Source organism: Salvia splendens, chromosome 12, assembly GCF_004379255.2.
Source record: "Salvia splendens isolate huo1 chromosome 12, SspV2, whole genome shotgun sequence".
In the NCBI taxonomy this organism is placed as follows: Eukaryota; Viridiplantae; Streptophyta; class Magnoliopsida; order Lamiales; family Lamiaceae; genus Salvia; species Salvia splendens.
In genome coordinates, this window is record NC_056043.1 from 2,984,238 (window position 1) to 3,001,329 (window position 17,092).

General features: G+C 36.0%; 1 protein-coding gene and 1 pseudogene across 1 annotated transcript; both read left to right on the top strand.

Moving 5' to 3' along the window:
- The first annotated feature begins 11,709 nt into the window (after nt 1-11,709).
- LOC121759618 (protein FLOWERING LOCUS T-like) lies at nt 11,710-12,795 on the top strand. The gene is made up of 4 exons (XM_042155272.1): nt 11,710-11,907; nt 11,987-12,048; nt 12,401-12,441; nt 12,516-12,795. The coding sequence occupies exons 1-4, from the start codon at nt 11,710-11,712 to the stop codon at nt 12,737-12,739; spliced, it is 525 nt and encodes a 174-aa protein (XP_042011206.1). The 3' UTR covers nt 12,740-12,795.
- A 1,410-nt stretch (nt 12,796-14,205) lies between these two features.
- On the top strand, nt 14,206-15,924 carry LOC121759194 (annotated as a pseudogene).
- Nucleotides 15,925-17,092: the final 1,168 nt, after the last annotated feature.

Consider the following 17,092-nt stretch of genomic DNA (forward strand, 5'->3'; position numbering starts at 1 on the left):
TATATATATATATATATATATATATATATATATATATATATATATATGATTGTGATCAAGATAGAACCATTCTTAAACGTAGAACAAATGCCAAACGGAGGTCGTTAGATCTTTTAATCCAATGGTGTTGATTTGCACAGCAACTTCCCATTACAACCAAAACTATTATTAATGGGTGAATGCAGAGAAGTGAAAAAATAAAGCATGCATGGACTCTTCTTCGTTTCATTCATTCTCCCATCAACATGTGAGTTTTTTCACATGTTGAGTCCGGAATGTCGTGAAAACATAGTCTAATATGTATGATTTTTAATCTTGACCGTCATTTTTTCCTCATCCAATGAATAAAATATGTAGAGTTCTAGGTTCTACACTTAAGAATGGTTCTATCTTTATATATATTAAAAGGGAAAGTAGACACTTAAATTAAAGAATGAGTAACTAATGTAATTAAATTAATATTTTAAGTGTAATAAGAAAATACTTAATTAACTCTAATATCTTAATTAAATACTCTAATTCTTATTTCAATTAAATGTAGTACAAGTAGTTTGGGACGAGTTGAAAAAAAGTATGCGTAGCATGAGACGACGTAGTATATACTTACGCGCTTAATTTCGTTAAGTAGTATATATAAACAATATTAAATGTTTTATGCAATTAATCTTCTAAATATAGTTAATTACTAGTTGCAGAATTGTAGTGCAATGTAGGTAAAGCAATGTCCGAAATGCCATGTGCCCAAAGATAGAAGTATCATCTATATATATCTGAATATAAGGCGTAAAGAAAAGATGAATAAATGTAAAGTTCGACTTTTGTAATTTCACTCTCTATTCATTTAGGTTCTCCCGTCAATGTTCAACTTGGTCCCAAAATCCTAATAATATGCTTAATAACTTAGTGCTATCAAGATTCTCCCTCTGTGCAATGTCCTAAGCTCAATGGATCCAGCAAATAGTTTTGAATTGCATTTATTTCAGGATAAGTCCAACCTATAATTCCTTTAATCCTTTACCCAGCCCATTTTCTGATGGAGTTATTGCAATTATTTATGTAAATAGAACTTATTTTTGAAGCTCATGGTGGGAGAGAGACTTCACATAAATTTTTCTCCACTTAATTGGATTATTTAGCTACTTGATTTTGTTACTTAGAGAATTTATAAAGTGTTTAAGTAAAGAGGTGTTACGTTTAAGAAAAATTTGCACTTGGACCTTGTTGTAAGCGTATGTTAGTATAATTTAAACTAAATGTAAAAATTTTACCTTTCCCATAAACTAAATGTCATTGCAAGCCCATAATATTCCAAATCTTTTTCTTTCTATATAGATCTAAAAGGGTCCACAGAATCGTTTATTGCTCCACTCGACTTTCGGAATTATTGCATAAACTTTAAAGAGAAATACCCATCAATGAAGTATTAATTGACTCATATAAAATTGGTTTTCTACTATAAATTAAAGGGAAAATAATAATTGGGTATTAAACTGGGGATCCATGAGCACAAACAGTGTCTATTACTCCCATTGTTCCACAATAAGATACTAATTTTTTGTCATTTTGATTCGGGCCATAAATAAAGTTCACTTTTACTTTACTATTATAAATTCAGAAAATTAAGGCTATATAGTGAAACTCGTAAACACGGTGAACATGATTTACACACCTAATTTATCGTTTTGTATAGATTAAAGCACTATTCATGGACCCAAGATTTAACTCCAAATTTGGTCTGAAATACTAATATTGTACACTTCTCTAAAAATGGGTTGGACCGTTGTGTGGCTATTCCAGGTAGGAATACGATTCTCATGGTCCACAATAATAAATAAGTTTACTTATTTGAAAACCACTACTCCTTTTCTTTCGTCTGATAATAAATAGAACTTCCTTCGTCCCATAGTAGATGTCACACTTGGGAGATGACATAGAATTTTAGGAGATGTTATTTTGTGTGTTGAGTGGTGATGGAAAATATAATTTTATAATTTATGTGAGAATGAAATTTTTCCAAAAGAGGATATGTGATATCTTTTGTAGGACAAACTAAAAGGGAAAGTGTGACATCTACTATGGGACGGAGGCAGTATCTCATTTTTGGCAGACTAGAGTTTTATGAAATTGTCTGACTTTGTCATAGAAAGTTTGTGGAATTTGAGTCATACCTTTGTCTGTCGCCCCGGCTTTTCCTATCTTTTTATTCACGAGTGAATGTTGTTTTTTTCATGTTTTACTTGATCAAATATAAGAGTATTCAAAATGGCAAAGGTTATGAAGTTTTCTTGAAGGATCCCGAGGAAGAGATATGTTACTCCCTCCGTCCCAAGGAAGATGACCCCTTTCCTTGGGTGGCACAGGAATTTATGCAACTTTATTTTGTGTGTGAAGTGAAGAGAGTAAAGTAAGAAAGAGAGAATAATGTAAAGAGAAAGGTGTTTTCATTTTTAGTAATGGATCATTTTGATTGGGACAAACCTAAAAAGAAAATGGGTCATCTTCAACGGGAAGGGGGAAGTATTAAATTTCTTGGGACGGAATGTTACTGATAAATACTTGGGTTACATCAAAAGAACTAACATATTCAAGTATTTTTATACTATATCACTAAGCTAAAGAATAAAAGGTGCATATGATTTTATTTCCTGAAGCCCATCCTTTATTGCTATTGGACTTCAGCTATTGATTAAGTTTGGGCCTTGCAGCCCAATAGCCTTCACATGTCAGCTACAGATTTCCTTCAACAGATTGAATTTTCCGATTTTGTATAGTTTGGACCCATTTTTTTGAGTTGGGCTGATTCTATGTTGGGACTGCAAAAAAAATGGATTGATTTCTTAAGTGCTTGGGCCTCAAATTAAATCCAATGTAAATGATGAGCTAAGTCATAATTATCCTAGTTTGGGCTGATAGAATTGGTGGGGGTCCAAGTGGGCTTGGCTAATAAATAAATTGGATTAATTGGTTTTTGGGCAAATTTTAAAGTTCGACTATTTAATGAGAAAGGCCAATTAATTAAATCTGAGACAACTAATTGTTATCGAATAATTAATTCGAGAAATTTTGTGTTTTGAATTAATAAAGAAATGAATTAAATCTCCTAATTTAATTAATATACAAAGCTTTAAAATTATTTTAAGGATAAACGAGAATATAAAATTGACACCATGTATTGCATGCATTCCTTTTAAGTTAAATATTTTCATAAAGTTTGATTAGTATGTTATCTTCTTTTAATAAGTCTAGTTTTTCACGCACACTATGATAATGTCCTTTGTGAGGGAATCCTTCCATGTGCCCAAGAAATACCCAAACTAGTGTTTGATTCCAATTTTTAGTTAAGATAAACAAAGATAAGTTGAGCTAGCCACAAAAACTAGGCTCAAAATGGATTTTGATGGAGAGAAAAGAGGTGAGAAGAAAGTGTAAAGAGGGAGGAATCCTCTTTGGAAACCTATGACCTCCCTCAAAAAGATGAAGGCAATCCTAGGCTACTTTCACCCAAAGCAAATACTCCATTGGCTCCACATTTATGACTACACAACCATAAATGCATACCTATACTTGATATAGTCTATTAAACATAAACCAAGCAACCTAACATGTACGAATTTGGATAAAAATCTCACAAGGGAGATGCTCTCAAAGGAGTCTTCATAATTTCATTCATCAAAGTCTGCCAACTAAAGTCTTACAAAATGGTATTTATACCTAGGGTTGGAATCCCAAGACAAATGGTTAAAACATAAGAAATTTGGCTACAAAAGGTGAATCGCCCGGCCGGGCGTTTTGGACATGTGAAATCGCCCGGTCGGGCAAATTCGCTGGATTCGCCGCGGCTTTGTCAAACGCCCGGTCGGGCGTTTTGGGAGGGTGAGTTCGCCCGACCGGGCGAACTCTCTGGAATGTGGACGACACTCAGCGCACAAACGCCCGATCGGGCGTTTTGGAGGGGTGGATTCGCCCGACCGGGCGTTCCGTCTGCCTCCTCCATTGCTCTCCCGATGAAGCTTGAAACGCCCTCCCAAAGCTTTTGTCTCATAGATCTCGTGACGGGCCTTCCGGGCAGCTTAAGGGGAGTCGTGGTCGGGTCAGCCCTGGCCTTGGACCTCCCGTTCGTATCACACTACTTCAGAACTGAAAGAAAGATAAGTAATGGATTTAAGTGAACGAGATGAGTTTTTTCTATCCAACGTATTACTATGGGCTTGTTGCCTAAATATGAATTTTATTTCAAGTATTACCTCTATCCACAAAAAAACAGATGTGTAGGGTTAGTATTGGATTAAAACTTTCCATTTTCAGAATTAGTCTAATTTTGGTGGACGGCCCGAAATAGTAAAACTTATATATTTTTTGTGAACGGGGGTAGTATGTATTTATGAGAAAATGATGTTACACATGTTATGTGATACTATGTGTTGTTTAAAGGGTGCTCATAAGCTGCTCGGCTTTGTCGATATAATGCCATGAACCGCTCGACTTTTCCGATATGATGTTTGGATTTGCCGATATGATGCTCATCTTCACACAGGTTCAAATAATATGGTATACATGTTAAATTGACTTAGATTGATCAGTTAAATGTTTATGGATGAAATGTTTTGGCGATCTCGGGCCTTTTAAGATAAAAAACCCCGAGTTCATTCAATAAAGATTTGACATAACCCACGAAAAATAGGTCCATAGATGGACGACACGAATTTCAGATATGCTTTCTTTACGTGTCGAGATGGGGATAAAGTTCCTTTTTAGGATCGATGTTCCGAACAAATATACCCAATGCAGAAATTTTATTGCAAGTCATTGTTAACTCTTCTTTCGGCCACGCGACTAGAATTGACATATATCACTACTTTACAAGCCACATATTTGTAAATATTTTCAGACCTTCTCTATGTAAATATATTCCGACAGTTGTAAAGTTATAAAGTTGTTTCCGACGGCATAAAGAATATTATTCAGAAACCTGCACCTGGCCAAATCAAGATTCAGCAATATACAACATAATATAGTACTCAAAAAAATAGTGATAAATAGTGATAAATATACATAAATTATACTCAAATCATTGATGTTTATAAATATTTTTTACCTTAAAAATATTAACTGGATTAAAATAAATTACACACTCCATTTTAAAAAAATATAAATTTTAAATTAAATATATACTCCTACAGATTTAAGAAAAATAATAATTTTTTTAATTAAATATTACAGTATATTATAATTTCGATTTATGACAAAAACAAATTCATAAGTTTTTATTTCTATTTTGTTTTTATTGCTATAAAATAATAATAACAAAACTAATTTATAATTTTATTCAATTAAATTTGAAATTTAGGGGTATTATGCACATGTTCGATGTACATTTATCTTTATAATATTACAGTATATTATGCACATGTTCGATGTACATTTATGACAAAAATATATTCATATATGCGCTTATATCTAGAACTACCTCGGTCCCATATTACTTGATTCATCGTTTCTTTAATTTGGACACAAAATTTAAGAACATGGTGTTTAATGATTTAGTAGGAAGAAAATAAAGTAAGAGAGCGGAGAGAAAATAAAAAAGAGAGAATAAAGTAAGAATAATTAAAATTATTACATGCAAATTTTTTTTTCTAGAAAGGAAAATGACTAAAGTAACGTGAGATGGAGAGTGTACATTTGTTGCGGTCTACCTAGAGTTCTGCTCTAATGTATTTTATAATATGTCATTTTAGTAATTACATATGTCAATTGTAATTATGACATATTACTACACCAAATTACCAATATCTAATCAATTTGTATATAAACAGTTAGTTTCATTCAAATCAATGAAATACCTAGAGTTCTGCTCTAATGTATTTTGAAAAAAATTCACATTATCAGTCCATCATTTATCTAATTTAAATTTGAAACGGTTATTGGATTGTTTGAATTGATCACAATATCATATACATATAGTATAACAATATAATTGTTGAAAGATAAAAGTTAAACGAAATAGCGATTGACGGAGGTCCTTTTACCACGAAAAATATAAAATGTGAATAATGATTATTAGTTGCTGAGTGTGAGGAAAATAGTAAAGTTACGAGCTGCCGAGAAGAGTCCCGAGCTGCCGAGAAGAAGGTCACAGCTCCCGAGCTTCAGGAGCCGTCCGATCAAGCGCGCCATCTGCAAGATTGAATGTCAACCGTAGATTCAACTAGCCGTTGGATTTGTAACAGTTTTTGTGTTTGTTTCAGCTTTCTAGTTTGTTAGTTGTTAAGCTCTCTTATTCGGTTCTCATACATAAGAACGAGAGAGAGATGTTTTCAGTTTGTAACAAATAACATCCATTTTAGATTTTTCTCAAGAAAGCTTTCCAAATTTTTCCCAAAGTGTGTTCATCATTCTTGTTCATTGATTCTTGATTGTGTTTCTCGATACTATTCTAACAAGTGGCGCCGTCTGTGGGAACTATCCGGCAAGAGTATCGATCAAAATCAGATTGAATCGGTGTTGATGATGGCTTCAAGATTCGAAGCAGAAAGATTTACCGGGAAAAACGACTTCAGCCTTTGGAGAATGAAGATGAAGGCGATGTTGATCCAGCAGGGTTTGTCTGAGGCTCTGGCGCCGGCGAGCAAGGAAGGTGAAGGCCAAGTGCTCGATGAAAAGGCCAAGGCCAAGCGCGCAGAGGTTTTTGCAAAGGCACACAGCACGGTGGTGCTGTGCTTGGGCGACAAGGTGTTGCGGGAAGTTGCAAAAGAGACAACCGCCGCTGGGGTTCTTGAGAAACTTGAGGATCTATACATGACAAAGTCCCTCGCAAATCGCCTCTTCATGAAGCAGAGGCTATATTCATACCGGTTTTCGCAGGAAAAGGGAATACTAGAGCAGCTGGAAGACTTTGATAAGGCAGTGGATGATTTGGAAAACATTGATGTTTCCATTGGTGATGAAGACAAGGCCATACTATTGTTAAATGCCTTGCCAAAGTCCTATGATCAATTGAGAGATGCCATACTCTTTGGAAGGGAAGGCACGGTTACTTTCCAAGAAGTTCAAAATGCTCTGAGGGCCAAAGAACTGCACAAGAAGGGATGCAAGGAGGCTGAAGTTGTTCCAGAGAGCCTCAATGTCAGAAAGTTCAAAGCCAAGAAGATGTTCAAGAAAATTGGTGAGAATAGCAAGGCACCCTCAATTGATCAAAAGGAGACTCGAGCTTGTTTTTGGTGCAAGAAGCCGGGTCACCTAAAGAAGGATTGCTTCGCTTGGAAAAAGAAACAAGCTGCTGAATCTGGAAAGGGGAAGAACACCACTGATTTTGTGGAAGAAGCTGAGGAGTCCCCTGAGGTATTGAATATTATGGCATATGAGGATGGGAGTTCATGGATTCTTGACTCCGGGTGCAGCTTCCACATATGTCCATGTGTGGAATTTTTCTCTGATTTGAGAGAGTCAACTGGGACAGTTATACTTGGGAACAATCAAGTATGTCATGTTGAAGCTATAGGGAATGTAAAACTCAGGCTGGATAATGGCTCTGAGAAAATCTTGAGCGATGTTAGGCTGATCCCCACAGTGAAGAGAAACCTTATATCACTAGGGATGCTTGAGAAGAAGGGGTGCACTTTTGAGTCCTCGGATGGAGTGATGAAAATCAAGAAGGGGGCCACTGTGATTATGCATGGAGAAAGGAAGGGAAGCCTCTATTACTTGTGTGGAGCTGCAGTCAGGATCAGGGGCAGTCAACTGAACAACATTGTGCCAGAATCTGTGAAAACTTGGCACATGAGACTCGGGCATCCAGCAGCTGGGAGCATTAAGGAGTTGATTAAAAAGGGAGTTATTCATGGGCTGGAAAGCAAGAATGGTGAGCCATGTGAAGAGTGTATTCTTGGCAAGTCAAAGAAGCTCCCTTATCCAAAAGGTAAACATCTATCACAAGCACCTCTTGATTATGCACATAGTGATTTGTGGGGACCCTCCCCTGTGAATTCAGTTGGAGGAGGGAGGTATTATATGACCATAATAGATGATTATTCCAGAAAAATATGGCTATATATCTTGAAGGAAAAATCTGAGGCCTTTACTAAGTTTAGAGATTGGTGCATTATGGTTGAAAGAGAGAAAGGCAGATCTCTGGGCTGTCTGAGGACAGACAATGGACTCGAATTTTTGTCAAAAGAATTTGATAGATTCTGCCAGGATAGAGGGATCAGACGCCACAAAACCGTTCCACTAAACCCCCAACAAAATGGGGTGGCAGAAAGGGCAAACCGCACCATATTAGAGAGAGTAAGGTGTATGTTGCTCAGTTCAGGAATGGAGAAGAAATTTTGGGCTGAAGCTGCTGCAACTGCTGTGAAATTATTGAATAAATGTCCCTCTTCAGCCATTGAGAGTGACACTCCAGACTTTAAATGGTATGGGACATATGGAAACTACTCAGATCTCAAGATATTTGGCTGCCAAGCCTATGCACACCTCAAGCAAAGTAAGCTGGATGCAAGGGCAGTGAAATGTGTGCTTCTGGGATACCAACCTGGTGTAAAGGGATACAGGCTTTGGAGCATTGAACCTGGAAATCACAAGATCATTGTGAGCCGAGATGTAGTCTTCAATGAGTTTGTGATGCCCTTCAATAAGTCACAAGGTTCTGCAAAGGCTGCTGCAGTATCTGATGAAGCTATGAGATCTGGAATACAGCCTGAGGTGGAGCCTGAAGTGGAGTCTGAAGAGGTGGTTCCAGGTGGAGCAAATGATGGAAATATTGATCAGCCACAAGAAGGGTCAGATGCAGAGACTGAGGATCTCAGCCAATATCAGTTAGCTCGAGATAGAGTCAGGAGAAAGAATGTCAAAATGCCAGCCAGATATGCTGACTCAGAGATGCTTTACTTTGCATTATGTGTAGCTGAGGAGGTGGAGTTTGGGGAACCAGCCACATATAAAGCTGCCATGGAATGCAAAGAAAGAAGTGAGTGGATGAAAGCCATGGTTGAGGAGATAGACTCCTTGCTGAAAAATGGGACATGGATATTGGTAGACAAAGTTGAAGGAAGAAGGATTGTGAGCTGCAAGTGGATATTCAAAAAGAAATTGGAGTCGGCTGATAATGTGAAAATCAGATACAAGGCTAGACTTGTAGCAAGGGGCTTCACACAAGAGTATGGAGTTGATTATAGTGAGGTCTTCTCTCCTGTGGTGAAGCACACATCCATAAGAACTCTCTTGGCAGTGGTTGCAAGGCTGGACTGGGAGCTGGAGCAGCTCGATGTGAAAACGGCTTTTTTGCATGGAGATTTGGTGGAAACAATCTTTATGCAACAGCCAGAGGGCTTTGCCAAAGCTGGGGAGGAAAACAAAGTTTGTCTATTGAAAAAGAGTATATATGGCCTCAAGCAAGCTAGTAGGCAATGGCATATCAAGTTTGATAATCATATCTTGGCAAATGGCTTCACTAGATCGAAATATGATGAATGCGTTTATATCAAGAAGAAAGGGGGTCTGGTGGTGGCTTATTTGCTCTTGTACGTGGATGATATGCTAGTTGCTGGTTCAAGCAAGAAGGTGATTCAAGAGATCAAAGAGGATCTGAAGTCAGCATTTGATATGAAAGATCTTGGGAATGCTAGAAGGATCTTGGGCATGAACATTGTTAGAAATAGATCCAAGAAGGAGATTTGGTTGAACCAGTCTGATTACATTTCGAGATTGGTCAGAAAGTTCAAGATGCAAGACACAAAACCTACAGCAACTCCTCTGGCCCAACACTTCAGATTGTCTGTTGAGCAGAAGCCACAAACTGAGGAAGAGAGAGCTGAGATGCAGAAAGTCCCTTATGCCAATATTGTGGGGAGTATCATGTATGCAATGATCAGCTCGAGGCCAGATGTGGCTCAAGCCATCAGTGTAACCAGCAGGTTCATGAGTGACCATGGCAAGGAGCATTGGTCAGCCTTGAAGTGGATATTAAAGTACTTGAATGGAGCAGGAAACCTTGGGATCCTGTTCAAGGGAAATAAGGAGGTAAAAGGGGATGCGTTGGTGGGTTATTGTGATAGTGATTATGCTGGGAATATTGACAGTAGAAAGTCCCAGTCAGGTTACATTTTCACCCTATATGGAAGTGCAGTGAGCTGGAAATCCAGCTTGCAAAGTGTGGTTGCATTGTCCACCACAGAGGCCGAATATATGGCCTTGGTAGCAGCTGTGAAAGAGTCATTTTGGTTGAAGGGGATAGCTGCAGATTTTGGTGTTAGTCAGAAGGCAGTAGCCATTGGTTGTGACAACCAAAGTGCCATCAGCTTAGCTAAGAACAATGTGTTTCATGAGAGGAGCAAGCACATAGATGTGCGTCTGCATTTCATTCGTGAAGAGATAGAGAAGGGAAGGGTGAAGGTGTTTAAGGTAGACACCTTGGAAAATCCAGCCGACATGCTCACCAAAACCTTACCGAGGGAGAAGTTTGAGTTGTGTTTGAAGTTGGTTGGGATGTGTAAAAGAAGTTGATCACTCAGCAAATAATATTCAAGGTGGAGATTGTGAATAATGATTATTAGTTGCTGAGTGTGAGGAAAATAGTAAAGTTACGAGCTGCCGAGAAGAGTCCCGAGCTGCCGAGAAGAAGGTCACAGCTCCCGAGCTTCAGGAGCCGTCCGATCAAGCGCGCCATCTGCAAGATTGAATGTCAACCGTAGATTCAACTAGCCGTTGGATTTGTAACAGTTTTTGTGTTTGTTTCAGCTTTCTAGTTTGTTAGTTGTTAAGCTCTCTTATTCGGTTCTCATACATAAGAACGAGAGAGAGATGTTTTCAGTTTGTAACAAATAACATCCATTTTAGATTTTTCTCAAGAAAGCTTTCCAAATTTTTCCCAAAGTGTGTTCATCATTCTTGTTCATTGATTCTTGATTGTGTTTCTCGATACTATTCTAACATAAAAGAAGAGACAGATGACTTTTTGCGTCTTTGGGAAGAATCAAATTGTAACCTTTGCCAAGAAAATAAATCATTGCTATACAAATAGTGAAAAAGTCAGACATACTGAAACTCACGACTTAAAAAATTTAACAAATGTCGTCATGTTCTAATTTATTAAATAATTCCACTAAATAAATGATGTATAGTGTATAGCAAAATTTAAATTTTTTACTACTAATTACTCCTTTAATCAAAATATAAATTAAATATTAATTATGTTGAATACGTCGCGCATATTAGAGTTCATCGTTCAATATTGATTTTTTTAGAGTATGATGTAAAATTCTAATACACCGTTGCAAAGATCTTAACGATTCATGATAGCAATTTTCAAGTCATGTAATTATTTTTAGTCATTAAAACTAAACATTAGAGGTTCCATTAGAAAACTATCACAAAAAGATTTCAAAATGTAGCTTTAGAAATGATTCAAAGTTCATTTACGTGATACCAAAACTGTAACAATATTAGTTAAACACTAAAACTTTGAAATAATTTTATGTTTTACGAACAATTAAATATTTTTTTATTATAAGAAAATTAATTTTAGATTCTCAAATATAACTAATTCAATAATAGTACTATTTTTTTCTTATTTTATGATTAAAATCAAAATCAGTAGATACACCAGAATATTTTGAGAATTGATGGGGGCATAGCTCCATACCACAATGTGGCTCCATTAACAACTACAAATAGGACTGAAAATGCTAAAGAAATGAAGCATAACAAAAAATGCCAAGAGACACAAATCCACTGGTTGTTAGTCGTGTGATCGGAGATGTCATCGATCCCTTCACCCCTACCACTGATATTCAAGTTTTTATTGATGGAGTCCCTATCTGCAACGGCTACCGCCTCCGCCAGTCTCAAGTCGCCTCCCGCCCTAGGGTTGATATTGGTGGTCAGTATTTCCGGATTCTCCACACTCTTGTAAGTATCCACACTCTTGTGTGTGTGTGTGTGTGTGTGTTTTAGGGTTTTGTACTTTGAAGATAATTCAACTTTGAAGGTTTTGGTGGATGCTGATTCTCCAAGTCCAGCAAATCCTTACCTTAGGGAGTACTTGCACTGGTCTCTCTCCATCTCTATCTCTCTACCTATGTAACTTTAAGTTCAAGTATATTAGGTTATGTCTGAGTTGAGTAGAAATCAGACATATTTATTGGAGGTGAAATTGTTTTAACAACTTAGTTTATCTTGTATTGTGTGAAGATTATTGATAATTAAAAAAAGGTATTTAATAAAAGAATACATAAATTTCAGTTGGTAAAACGTTTCTTCTCCTATACAACATGGTTTAGGTAGACTACCCTTAATTGTTTCTTCTTTAGAAAATAATATACTCCTACTAAAATTGTTATTTTTTTTCTACAATGATATTCTATACATTATGTTACTAATTTTGTGTTTAAATTGGAAATAGGTTAGTGACTGACATCCCAAGCAGCACTAATCCGAGTTTCGGTTAGTGATACTTGAAATTTTATACATAGAGAGATTATTTTTTGAATTTTTTTGATTTAATTATATAAATGCAGGGAATGAGGTGGTGCCATATGAGGCCCCTCAGCCAACAATGGGAATCCACCGCCTTGTTATGGTGATTTTCCGGCAGCCGCGGAGGCAGATCTTGCTTGCCCCGGAGTGGCGCAACAACTTTAGCATCCGACAGCTTTCGCAGGTGTACAACCTTGGAGATCCAGTCGCCGCCTTCTTCTACCACTGTCACAGGGAAAACGGCACCGGTGGCCGCCGAGCCTAATTATTTTCTGATAAACCTTTTAATGCCACCTTAAATAAAATTATCTTGAATGTCAGTTTTCGTGTATGACTCATTTGGGGCCAGAGAAAAGTAAAATTCATACATCACGGGCTTAGTATGATTAAGAACAAATTCAAATTAGTTCGATTTTGGATAATTAAGAACAAATTCAAATTAGTTTGATTTTTTTTTATTTTCTGACTAATTTTATTTTGAAGTTCTACTTCTTTTGCAAATCATTTTAGTTACTGAATATTTGGTATTTTTACGTATTCAAAAAGAATAAAAAAGATGTTTCATAAAAAGAAAAAAATATTGAAAATGATAAGAAGTAAAATATACGTTTGGAATATGTGTTTGATAGACAAGATGGTGCGCTTTAGGCAGTGCAGCAGTGGATGCAGTGGTTTTGCCTACGTATATATGTTAATAATAATATGAATCAAATAGGCAACAACTTGCAAAAGAGACCATGCAATTGGGAGAGAACAAGACAGCTGCAATCTTTTACTTTTATTTGAGATCAGCTGGTATCATTCTAAATTTTGAGTTTGGGGTCTTTCTTGTTTAAATATAAAGTTTAATCAAATTCTGGTATATTTCATAAATTTTGAAATTAAAATATTAAATAAAGAAGTTTCACTTTTTTTTAACGGTCTCATTCATTCACAAAATGTAATCTTTTAATGATATCTAGTACGACGTCAATTGTAAAATTAAATCATTAAAAAAAACACTGCCAGTTGACCAAAATCCATTGTATGTCATGTCAAAGGTGATCAGTCTGACTCGTCAGCCCATTCCCAAGCACCGTGCGAATTTGAAATCATCTTGATATAATACAGTTGACGTTTTTGGCATCGTCGACATCGTTCGATGAAACTAGATCAGTGTATCAAATAAATTGTAGACGGAAATCTTGTGTCTCTGTCTACCTTTGTAATGAGAATGAGAATCTTTAGGTCCAACTAATTGTTTGACTGTTTATCCATACCATAATATATTTTGTATAACTGTTTGACTGGATTTTACAGATCTTTCCATTATACTCCTATAAGTTCTTTATTCATAAAGCCTCATATTTATAACTGTTGTGTTGCTAATAAACTTATTCAAGTGTTCGGTTTCCAAAATAAAATAATACCAAGATACAATCTAGGATTGAGTTGTGAGATTATTTTAGTCATAGGGGATTAGCTATGACTAATTATCCCATGATTATCCATCTAGGATTGAGTTATGGTATTGAATCTCTTGAACCAATCACACTACAAATTTAATCCCGTATACAATCTTTCAAACCGATCACATCCCATTAATTTAAGACATGCGTTGAGTTTGGATAATAGAAAGCAAGAGAATCTTAGACAATGTTAAAGTTGGCACGTGATCATGATGCAACACCAAACCTAGTATATATAGAAACACAATTGCATGGGAAATTATATTGTTATAAACATATACACATGGCAAGAGAGATAAGGCAAGCGCTGGTGGTGAGCAGCATCGTCGGAGATGTTTTGGAGCCCTTCACGGCCACAACCGATCTTCGATCTTACTACAATGGCAGGATCATCATCAACGGTTGTCGTTTGAGGCCGTCCCAGGTTCAAGATCGCCCTAGGGTTGAGATTGGTGGCTGTAATGATTTTCGGACATTCTATACTCTTATAAGTATACGAGTATATCTATCTGTTCATGGGCGGAACCAGAAAATTTTATCAAAATGAGCATTGAATATTTTTGCATTGTAAATTAGGAAAAATAAGTAGACATTAGTGAATATATTAAATAAATAGGTTATGAAAATAGGATGAATTTTCCCCTTGTGGACATAAGATGACAATGTCGCTCTATCTGTTTGTCTATCTATATTTTTATTTCTATCTCTCTCTTAATTATAAAAAAAGTATTTAATTGTGCATATAATTGTAGATGCTGATTCTCCAAGCCCAAGCAACCCATACCTTAAGGAGTATTTGCACTGGTCTATCACTTAGGGTTGGAACGGTACGGTATACCGCGCCGAAATGGCCATACCACATACCGTACCGTACCGTGCGGTATGACCAAAAACCATACCTTTACCGTACCGCTTTTGTCGGTATACCGCAATTGCAGTATACCGAAAAGTCGGTATACCAAAATTTAGATATCGTTACCGTACCGCTTTTGTCGGTATACTGTACCGTGATTTCGGTATACCGCAGTATACCGCGATTTCCGATATATACCGCAATTGCGGTATATACCGTATTTGCGGTATACCGTGTTATTTGCGGTATATACCGCAATTGCGGTATGATGCGGTATAACTCGGTATACCACGGTATATACAAAATGCATACCTTTACCGTACCTAAAACTGTCGGTACGGTATGATACCGTACCGAAAAGTACGGTGTACCGAAAATTCGGTATTTTCGGTATTTTTTCGGTACTGTAAGTGCAGTCTTTCGGTATTTCGGTATATTTTCCCAGCCTTACTATCATTGTTTCAAATTTAATTGCACAAAATTAGTTTATTAATTCATATGTACATATCAAGTAAGGTTGATTGCAGTATCTTATCAAACACAATTTGATAAGACACAATTGCAAAAAGAGAAAAAAAAATTGATGAAATACTATTTCTAATTGGATGGACATACCACATAATTTCATATATTGTTTCATAACAACATATGAAATACAATATATATAAATAAACAAATCCTAACGAGATTTCATATATTTACTTACTTATTATATAGGTTGGTTACTGACATCCCAGGAAACACAGATGCAAGCTTCGGTGAGCCATTTAAATTATGATATATAGTATGCTTAAAAAATGAAAAAAATTAAATGTTTATACAAATTTGGGTAGTGAATTAATTTTGCAGGAAGAGAAATAATTAGCTATGAGAGTCCTCAGCCGGCGATAGGAATCCACCGACTTGTTCTGGTCCTGTTCCGACAGCCGGCCGGCCGCCAAACAATCGGCACACCGGCAAAATTTCAACACTAGAGAATTTTGTGAAGTCCATAACTTAGGTGCTCCTATGGCAGCCTTGTATTATAATTGCCATAAGGAAAACGGTACAGGCTGCCGTAGAGCACCTAAAATAGGATCCCTTCAATACATGTGTCACTATATAGACATTTATATTTGTCTGAATTTGAATAATAATCAAATATTATGATTAGCATATGATAATGTTTCTTTTTGTTTGCAATATGGAGTACTATGTTTCTCTATATCTGTATTTGAATACTAATCGAATAAATAATAATATATTTATTCGAATTCAAATATAAAATAATTGGATCAAATTTTCAAATCGAACAAAATTATTTGATGCATTTGGGACTGTGAAACATGTATTTTAATTAATTTCTAAAGCTACTTTCTGATCTGGTAAGTCCAATTTTGGTTTTTGTACGTGAAAGTTTTAGAGATTTGATGATTTTCATATTCTTATTTATTTCGCAATTAATCTTCGAAAACTACTAACAATCAATCGACCATAAATCTGTTAAATGGTGTAAATATAACCTAAAATGAATGAGACTCTTTTTCTCAAGATGATATACTTTTGCGAGAATAGTACTATAAAACTACGAAAAGAATCACCAAATATTCGTTGACTAATTTTATTAGTACGGAATACATGATTAAATTCTTTCTTGTCAATGTATTTATGTATCATGAACTAAGTCATATTTTTTTTTGTTAAGTCTCATTTTTTTTTTATTTTCAGTAACGGACCATAGACTATAACAAATCATTACATTCCCATGCAATTAATTATTAAATTAATGCTCTGCACATAAAAGTTAGATACATATTTCATTACCATTTTTCATTCATTGTTCAATGTTCTTCATATTTTTTTAAATCTCTTACTAAATTTAAGTGAGACTTTAAATCATAGACGAACAAATCAATTATTATATTCTAACTGTCTCCAAGTTAGGGAGATATAGATGCTTAGCAGCAATGACGGACCCAGGTGGGGTCGGCCGATCTCACCGCCGGTCCAGGAATGCCTCCGAGAACCTCCCAAAATAAGTCGTCGACCCAGCGCTGCATTAGCTCCGACCCCACGCTATGGCTGCTTCGTCTCAATGGAAGAGAATTAGAAGAAACATATTAGGGGAGAGGTGAAATAGTTTCACCAAAGAGAAAAAGCTTCATGAAAAAATTGAAAAAGAAGAAAAATTGCAGAAGTTTGGAAAAGACGATAATGGAGAAGGAGCGGCGTAAAGCTGTAATTTTGTTTTAGTAAACCTAGGGAATTTTATTTAATGCGGCGTTATTTTATTTCTTTTTTAAGTGTAAACGTAAATACTAGTAGTACTATTAACATG